Genomic DNA, 9,651 nt, shown 5'->3' on the forward strand with positions numbered 1-9,651 from the left:
TCTTTCTTGAATCTATCTATCTGTTGTGTTCTTGGTGTGCAGGTGGAGAGAAGTGGTGGTGTGGTGTCGAGGCGTTAGAGGATATGGATCATCTTTTAACAGCTGTCGAAGACTTGACTCTCAGCCCGACAACATCTACTGCGACGAGCCCTCCGTCATACATTTACGACCATGAAGGCGGAGCAGGGGGCGATTTAAGATATTTGTATCCTAATAGCGAGTTGTTGTCAACGACGTCACCATCTTCTTCATCTCTCCTTATGTCCCTCTCTTCCTCACCATCCCTTAGTCTCTCTTCTTCAGGTTATATGAATCATCTCTATAGACCGTCTCACCCAGGAGGGGCAGCAGGAGGAGGAGGTGTAGGAGGTCCACCTGATAGTGTCCTTACAACATATGGCATGACACCTGGAGGGGGGGGATTAAGCTCTTCATCTACTACTGTACATTTCTTGGCATCCTCTCATCTAGGAGGGGGATCAGGAGAAAGATATCTCCTCCATCCTAGTGATGACGCAACAGCGGCAGCAGGAGGAGCAGGGGGTAGTTCCTCTCGTTACTATTCTTCAGGTGTTAGTAGTGGGGGAGTGGCTTCACCATCTACGTCGACTTCTTCTTCCTTGCGACCCGGGACTGCAGGAGGAGGTGCAGGAGTTGCTCCGTCTCTCTTATCTTCTTCTTCATCGGCAGGAGGTACATCTTCAGATCATCCGAGCAGTCATATCTCCTTAATGATGACGGGGCCCTCCTCATCTCCCTATGATCTCTCTTCTTCGTCTTCGACTCATGCAAGTGGGGGGGGGAATCTTCCCGCTGCAGCAGGAGGTCTAAATCTTCCTTTACCGGCTGGGACCTCTTCAGGAGACACGCCCCAGCAACATCATCTTGTGTTAGGGGGTCCTATGATGAGTGGCGCGACCGGAACTGCCGCTCAAGGACCGCTCGTTCCAGGGGGAGGGGGAGGAGGTGGACTTCTTATGACGGCATCAACGTCATCGTCTTCAGTGAGTGAATCGACCTCTTCTGCTCTTCATCGCCATCCTTCTCAAGTCTTCTATAGCACAGGTGCTGCAGGAGCAGGAGGAACCCCGGATGGCGGCAATTTGGGGCCTAGCTCGAGTGGAGGGAGTGCAGGAGACGTTGTCATTATGATGAATGCGCCGGGGGCGACAACGCCGTCACCAGGCATGGGGGGGACGTCTTCGTCAGGGGCGGATTTCGATCTCTTAGCCAAGGGAGCTTCCCCGGCTGCAGTCTCTTCACAGCATCTCCCTGCAGGCACACCTCCAGGAGGAGTAGGAGCGGGAGTTGAGTTCGACGGAGCTCACCATCATAGTCAAGGAGGTGCTGCGAATGGTAGTCGAGTTCTGTTGCCGACTGGAGCAGAGGAAACATCCTCATCTTCGCATCTCCCTGGGGTACGTCATGAAAAGAGTCAACAGGGGTCTTCTCAGAGACCTAGGGGGATGTAGGCATGTGAATGAGTATGCATATGTATGTATGTATGTATGAATATGTATGTATGTATGAATATGTATGTACGTGTGTATGCCTGTGTACATGATGACGTTGCATAGCATTTCAGATTCTTTTTATTCGATAGCCATTTCATACCCAGTGTTCTCTGGAAGGCGACCTTGTATCGTTTGACATTCTTCACAAGAGAAAAGATTCGAAACCCTTTCAAGATCGACGAGTGAGAACGATCAGAGAAATACACATCAAAGAAGAAGTAGAAGCGCTTTCTTTCTTTTTTTGTGTCTCACTTCCTCTCCGTCTCTCTCTCTTTCTCATCCTGTTTCTCTCCTCTCTCTTCCCTCCCTCCTCGGTTTGCTATGAACTCGCCTGTTGTGTCTTCTCTGTTCTTGTCTCTCATGCAGACATCAAGCCACCGAGGAATGATACCTCCAGGAATGGTATTTCTGCAGCCAGGAGGAGATTCATCCCACCCCCCGTCTTCTCAACTAGGAGGTCTTGCAGCAACTATCCACCCTCAGCTCATTCAAGGTTCCAGAGGAGGAGGAGGAGCAACTCTAATCTCTTCTTCTTCTTTGCCTCTGCCTTCTTCTACTTCCTCGATCTCCGTTGTCGAGTCTGGATCTTTCGCAGCCAAGTCAAGTCCAAATATGCTCGTCATGAGCCCTACTGGAGATACGACAACCCCCGCACCAGCACTATCTTCATCGACAAGTCGACTCGGAGGAGACACTCGAAGTGGTCTCCCCCCTCTAGGAGGGACAGCAGGAGGAAGTGGCGGTGGTGGGGTTCTGATCACTTTACCTGGTCGTGCAACTTCACAACAGCTTCAACAGCAGCAGGGGGCGGCAGGCTATAACTTACAAGATGCCTCTCCTTATGCGGTGTCTTCATACATCACTTCCTCATTACCATCAGGGGGAGGTGTTCTCCCTGCCGCTTCTGCTGCTCCAGCTCAAGCCGCTGCCCTCCTATCGTCATCACCTAACACGCCATCTGGTTCCTTGCCTTCTTCAACGTCTTTGTCTTCTCTTCAAGGACATCCACAAGGTAGTAGTAGCAATAGTATGGTGATGGTCATGGGCGCTACGGGCCACCCTCTCTCTTCTTCGTCTCCTACACCGGCCTATGTAGTTCAAGGTGGAGGGAGAGCAATGACAGGAGGAGCAGCAGGAGGAGAAGGCGTTTTACGAAAAGATAAGAGAGGACATGGAGGGGTCCTAACTTCCCCAACTTCTCAGTTAGCCGGCATTTCGCCTCATACAGCAGGTACTTCACAAGCAGCAGCAGCAGGAGGAGCAGGGGGCACTCCAGGAGACGAGACATCGGCGGCGCATTCCAGAGCTCTCTCTCATAGTACAGGTACAGCACTTCGAGAGACAGGAGGAGGAGGAGATCTCTCAAGTACAACGACGACTAGCGGTCATCCATCTTCCTATCGGTTAGGCCATGGGGCGTCTGTGGATCAGCAAGGTGCGCATGCAATGAAAGGGGGAGTTGCAGGGAGTAGCAGGAGTACGGGAGGTGGTCTAAAGAGTGCTTCCTTGTCCTCTCAAGCCGGGGGGATAGGAACCTGGGATCTGGAAGAGTCAGCTTTACTTCTCTATCTTGTTCAGAAATATACACAACCCTGTTCTCCATGGAAGTATTTATCCTATGATTTCCAAGATGACTTTCCTTCTTCTCTTGACGATGGGTCATATCCATACACCTCTCATAATTCCTATCTTACAAGAGAAGAGGGAGAGAAGAGAGATTCCTCCATGGCGAAACATCATAGTGAGACTCCGGTTCACTATAGTGGAAGTTATAGTAGTTTTAGTAGTAGGCGAGGAAGAGGTCCTCTCTATATGAAGGACAGAAGACGTAGACGTTTCTTTTCCTCTTCGTTTCTTCTTTGGACTCAAAGACAACGAAGAAAAGAAGAATCGCTTTCTTCTCAAGATGATCGTAGAGGAGCGGACCTCCAACATGCACCTTCTTCTTCCCCGATACCTTCATCTAGTCAAAGCGATAGAACAACACCGCTCACTTCCACGGATGGAGAGCCTCGTCAGGATGCGAAGAAAAAGGAGAAGATGTCTAGTCCAATGACCACATCTTCTTCTATCTCTTCGTCTCTTTCATCATCGTCATCTTCTACGCATTTTCATAAACCGTATATCAACTGGCAACTGATAGCAGCGAGTCTCAGTGACCCAGGGACATGGTCTTGTCGCCCTCTCACTCATATCTCCAAGTGCTCTCCCTTCGCCTTTTCCTCTCGAACTTTCTCTGCCCGATTCAGACAAGAAGAGGGAGATGGGAAAGAAGAGATCGATGGTATCAGGGCCATCCCAAGAGGAGAAACCTCTTCTGTCTTCTCTTCTTCATCACCCCCGATTGCATCTGTTATGACGGATAGTATGTTTGCCGCAGGGCTGTGTCGTCTACGATCTCCATATGAATGCTATGCTCAGTATCGGTTTCTCCAGTCACATATCAATCTTCTCAAGCTCCATTCTCGACAACCTTCTTCTTCTTCTTCACCTCAAGATCTTCAGCATTCCACGGTGCTTCTCCGTCTTCTCGAACGAACTCGTCAATACCAAGCACGCACGCCTATCTTCTCAGAAAGCTTTGCACAAAGGACTTCTCCGTCCACTTCATCTTCATCGTCTTCGTATATGGTAAGCGGAAGGGAGCTGAGAAAGGAAAGAGAAGAAGAGGTGTTGTCTTGAAAAAGACTTGAGGTGGAAGTTCGATTAGGTGGAAGTGACTGTCTTGTGTCTTCGTGACAAGGAGAGAGGAGACAGTGCGCAGACAGGCAGGCAGGGAGAGAAAGGAAGAGATGAAAGGATAGATTTACAATCGCTCGGAGCAGTACTAGGAGGAGGAGTGGAAAATGCCCATTTTAGGCTTTCTTTCTTTCCCACTCTTTCTTTCTTTCCCTCTCTTTCTTTCTCACTCTTTCTTTCTTTCTTTGTGAGCTCGAGCATCGTCGGCAGGAGAAGAGAGAGAAATAGATAGCTAGAGAGTGAGTAGATTGGTGTGTTGTATGTGTCTTTCTTTTCTTTCTCAGGCTAGCCAAGGTGATCAACTCAACCGTCCAGGAAGGAAGGCCCTTGATACGAGTTCCAGTGACCCTGCTGCAATCAGCTCTTCTACTCTTTCTTCTTCTTCTTCTTTACCTCCTCCTCACTTGCACGTCCCTCCATATGCTCGCAGTCCCCTAGCATCTTTCCAGGTACCTGCCTATGTCTCAATTCTTCCAAGGAGCGTGTCTATCGGTGATCTTCGCCGTCTTCTTCTTGCGTGTTTCTTACGACACTCGTCAGATCATCCTCGTTTCTCTTCGACAAAAGGGCAACATCTCAAACAAGAAGGAGGAGTTGCTACTCCAATTCTTCCGAACCAAGGGAATGAAGAAAAGGGGAAATTCTCAACTTCTACAGAGACAATGAAGTCTCCCGATCTCGATGAGAGAGATGGCAAGATTCTATTGTCTTCTTCATTCTTGGTCTCCTTCCAAGAGAAGATGCACCGGTGGTTCGAGCAGTTAAGAGCACAAGAGAAAGAAGAAGAAGAAGAGAGACGGGGAGCTGTTGTCGTTGTTTTAGAACCCCCTTCAAGAAAGAAAGAGATGGGAGGTCGACAAGAAGCGACCGATGTGAAGGACCTTTCTCAGAAGAATCTAGGGGGGTGTCAACGAGGGAGAGCGAGAAAGAGAAGTGAATGCTCATCACGTGAAGAAAAAGAAGAAGCGGAGCCGAAGATGAAACGTAATAGAGGAGAAGGAGATCAAGAGACCGACAAAGATGAAAAGGAATCTCCTCCATCATGTACAAATCCTCGGAAGTCTCGTCAATCGCCGGATCATAAAAACGATCACGGTTCTTCTTGTCAAGATAGAGTTGGGAACGAGGATGTCTCGCCACATCTGCCTTCTCAACAAGGAGGGATGCCGGCGTTCTCGGTGAAGGCCTATCCTCTTCATGGAACTTTCATAGAGGATCTTCACTCTTTCTCTTCATCGTTCACTAAAGCAAGGGACTGGAATAGGACGTCTTCTTCATTCCTTTCTTTCTTTTCGAGCTCCCATCTCTCTCGTAGTCTCTCAACACAGCCGCGGCCTTTCTTGAGACAAGATGAAGACGACGACGACGTGATCAGATCTCCGGCTGATGAATGTACGTCTGCCCCTGCTTCCTCATCGAAGAAGAAAAGAAAAGGCAGTAGTAGCCACGACTCTGATACTAAAGCCCAGTCTTCTTCCTCTAGCCACCCAGAGGAAGGTGAAGAAGAAGAAAGGGAGAAGACTCTTCATGAGGACGAGAGTGGCGTGCGAATCAAAGAGCGTGATGATACGTCTACAAGAAGAAGAGGAGACAAGAGAGATGAACACCCCCCCTATAGAAGAAGAGACGAGATGGAGAGATGGTTGTATCCTTCCTCTCATGACCTTCTCGTTGGTGCTTCTTTCTATGACTACCCGAGGACAGGGCGATATGGCGTGTCTCAGCTCTTCCTTCGCTTGTTTGTGTCCTTCTCTCAGCAGCTTCTCTCGAGGTATTTCTTCCTCTTCTCCTCGTCAAATAAGAAAGAAGGACGATCTTTACAAGGAGGTCAAAGGGAAGAAGAGAGAGAAGAAAACGTCTCCCCTTCATCCTCACTGAAGAACCCACCAGCAGATGACAGACTTCGAAGACAGCTTTCAGCTTCGCAGTTTCGTTTCATCATGGCCCTTTCGTCCCTTTTTCTAAGAGAGAATGAGATGTCGAGAGAAGGACGAAGAGAAAGAGAAAGAGAAGGACGAGGAAATGAACGAGGAAAAGAAGAAGAGGAAGCAAGACAGATGGGTTCAACTGAAGAAGAGAAGAAGAGAGAAGAAACAAGGGCGCCATCTCGATACACTGATGGGACACACTATTACGAATTGATCCTTTTCCGTTTTCTTCTTTCCTTCTTTCAAAATCCTTTCTCTTCTTCTTCTTCTCAACATACAGGGGGGACACCTAGCAGGAGCAAGAGTCAGAAGAAGAACAACTTTTCTTCTTTTTTCTCCGCGTCACGATCCTACCCCTCATCGACGATCTCTCTAGCTCCTTTGGGAACTGTATTGGGAGGAGATGTGCCTGGCTCAAGTCATCTTCTTTCGCTTCTTCGGTATCTCAATCCTTTAGATTACTATGGAGAAGTCCTATCAGGGTTACAAGGGACCTATGAAGCTCTCGCCCCTGAAGAAGAAGAGCGTCGCGTGGTAGGTTCGATTCCTTCGTTCTTGTGCAATAATGTGAGTAGCTTCTCTTCACGTTGTGTTCCTCTTCCCTATCCAGCTATTACAGCCGATACAGGTGAAGTGCAGAGAAGACGAGAGAGAAAGATTCGAGAAAGAATGACGAGAAAGAAAAGAAGAATAGAGGGTCTTCTCTTGAATGGCCAGGGACTACCTGATGAGAAGGTGGAGCCCCCCCCTGGGAAAAGTCTTGGGAGAAATGAAGTGGAAGATGAAGAGAAGAGAAGGGAAGAAGCAGTTGCAAAAGAAGAAGGAAAGTCGATCAGCACAGCTTCGGGAGACCTGGTGATTAAGAGCGAAGAGGTGTATCATATACAGACGAAGAGCTCTACTTCTTCTTCTCATGAAAAGATAAGGGGGATAGGAAGAGAGGATGCAAGACAAGAAGAAGAAAGAGAGAAAGACGGTTCACTGAGCTTAGAAGGTTCTTCTGATCCAAATAAAGCGGGTGAGAGAGACCTTTCTTGTCATGCTGGAAGTCCTATGAAGGAGAAGAAGATTAGTAGTGGTAGAAGAGACGAAGCCTCTCCGAGCTTTTCGTCTTTCTCTACATCAACGGTAGATCGGAGCTTGTCTTTCAGTTCTCCTTGGATGAGCGAAGAAGAAAAACTTCCTGTAGGAGAAGACTTTGGGACCTTCATGACAGAGATTGCTGAGAGACAAGGATACTGGATGTTCGATGGAACTGAAGAAAACGATCGTCTTCTATGGAAGAAAACCTCTCCTTATGACAGACTCTTCTCTCCTATATCATCTTCTCTTCCTACAGGGAGAGGACATGCAACAGGGGCAAGAGGCCTTACCTCTTCTTCATCGGCATTCTCAACGCCCGTCAACGCCTCTCTGCTGCATGCAACATCTCAGGGCGTCTCTCCTTCTCCTCTTACCGCTGCGGCGGCTCAAGAGTCCTTGACAAACCTTAGTACTTCGCAAACAGAGTCTTCGTTTTCTTCTTCTCGTGCTTACCAACGTTCTCCATCGCCTTCTTCGTTATCCTTTCATGATATTATCACACGTAAGACTCGTGTAACCTATATACATCTGTACATATCTATAGGTGGATAGATAGATAGAACTATGTACATCGTGGAAGTCTGTTAAATCTTGTTCCTATTCTCACTCATGTGCACACATCAACGGGGATGTACATAGGTACGTGAAGAGATCAAAACTAGATCAGATAGCTAGATAGGTAGAGAGACCAAAGATAGTTAGATAGATTGTACAGTGGACATGGGAGTGTTGAAGGTATGTGTATTGAGTGAGTGAGGTGTGAGAAAAAGAGAGAAGGCTGGAAAGAAAAAACAACGAGGTGGTAGTAGTCCTAGTGATCGTAGTAGTGATAGTAGTGGCGGTAGGAGGGAGAGATTGAAGGGAGGGGGGGAGAGAAACCTTGGTGCATTGAGATTGGATAAGAAATGCAGCGACACTTACGAGCCGTTGTAGATAGAACTATGCAAAGATAGATGTGTGGATGTCTCTTTCTGTTTCCCTCTCTCTCTAGATTCATATACCTATGTATGGATACGTACACACGTACATACATGTTTCTATTTCTTTGTTTATGCCTACTCCTTGCCTATATATACGATCGAATAGGTACGCTTCTGTGTGAATGTGTGTAGATGCATACACATGATGTTTCTATGTTTCTATCTCGGACAGATTCTTCCATACACATATATCTATCATCGTGTATGAATATGTATCTCTGTGTATGTGTATGTACGTAGGAGTATGTACGAATGCCTGTGTATGTCTATGCATGCATGTCTATGTATACTTATGTCTAGGTGAGTATGTAGGACTATGTATGCGTATCTTCGATATTGCTGTAAATGATATGTGTCTGCTTGTAGGTGTGGCACGAAGGAGCCTAAGCGCTCACAGCTATTCGGCAGCGTCACTATGTGAGAAAACGAGAGTCCCAAGGAGAAAAAGAAAGCGAGACGCCCTACCTTCATCTCTCTCTCATCATCTTCTTCCCGAGCATGCATCAGCAGGAGGTTCACCGGGGGGATATTTGAGTAGCCATTCTATGGCGACGACGTCCAGTCCTACCAATCCTATCATGACGTCTCCAAGCTCTATAGGGAATTACGTTACACCCTCATTACCTCCTTGTTCTGCTTCAGCAGCTTCTCATTCTTCTCTTCCTCTTTCGAGTGGAGCAGACGAAGACGACGATGATGAAGAATGCGATCTGAGTAGACAGGAAGTAAGTGTCTTTTACATGATCTGTCGACAAGTCTTTGTAGCGTCCACTACCGTACATACACTGTAGATTGCATGCATGCATGCATAGCTAGGGACACGGAGGCAAGGGCGGCGGCGTGAGTTGTGACGCCGGTCAAAAGACAAGACAGGGGGACGCACTAAGAATCTCACGATAGACCTCTCCGAACGAAGGTCTTGTTTCTGTTGGCACATAGGATGTTGCTGAAGAGGGAATGCATGGATCTATGCTTCGCCAGTTGGGGAAGAAGAAGTGATAAGAGAGTTTGTACACTTCATGAAAGGAAAAGAGAGACAGATGACGTTTTTTCCCTCCTGCCTCGTAACTCCTATCAGAGTCACTCATATACAGTCTCTACTGAAAGAAGTGTTTCAGCAAGACATCCGACAGAAGAGAAGTTTTGTCTTTTCTTTTTTTTTCTTTGTCCTTTGCTTTTCCCTCTGTTTTGTCTTCTCTTCGTCGTCCTGAGGGAGAAGGAGGCTCAAGAGACTCATCTTGTTTCTTCTGACGTTGATTGAGTGGTCTTTCTCTCTCTCTGTTTTTGTGTGCATGCTCTTCTGTAGAGCGAGGCTATCAAAGCATCGGCGTCGCTTGTCTGTCGGTGTAGTGAGAGCATGCGTAAGAGACTGACTGCTCTGCAAAATCTCTCAGAGGCTCTCGGCAT

The 9,651-nt window shown here is 47.6% G+C and overlaps 1 protein-coding gene across 1 annotated transcript in view; it reads left to right on the top strand.

The window, feature by feature from the left end:
• The window catches only part of CSUI_010041 (uncharacterized protein), a gene marked incomplete at both ends in the record, with an annotated part of 12,322 nt that extends 2,679 nt beyond the window's left edge, over positions 1-9,643 (top strand). The window contains 5 exons of the mRNA XM_068070148.1: positions 43-1,418; positions 1,881-4,145; positions 4,538-7,766; positions 8,611-8,969; positions 9,551-9,643. Coding sequence (XP_067917876.1) covers positions 43-1,418; positions 1,881-4,145; positions 4,538-7,766; positions 8,611-8,969; positions 9,551-9,643 — 7,322 coding nt within the window. The remainder of the gene's footprint in view (positions 1-42; positions 1,419-1,880; positions 4,146-4,537; positions 7,767-8,610; positions 8,970-9,550) is intronic.
• Positions 9,644-9,651: the final 8 nt, after the last annotated feature.

This window comes from Cystoisospora suis (genome assembly GCF_002600585.1).
Source record: "Cystoisospora suis strain Wien I chromosome Unknown contig_6590, whole genome shotgun sequence".
Classification (NCBI taxonomy): Eukaryota; Apicomplexa; class Conoidasida; order Eucoccidiorida; family Sarcocystidae; genus Cystoisospora; species Cystoisospora suis.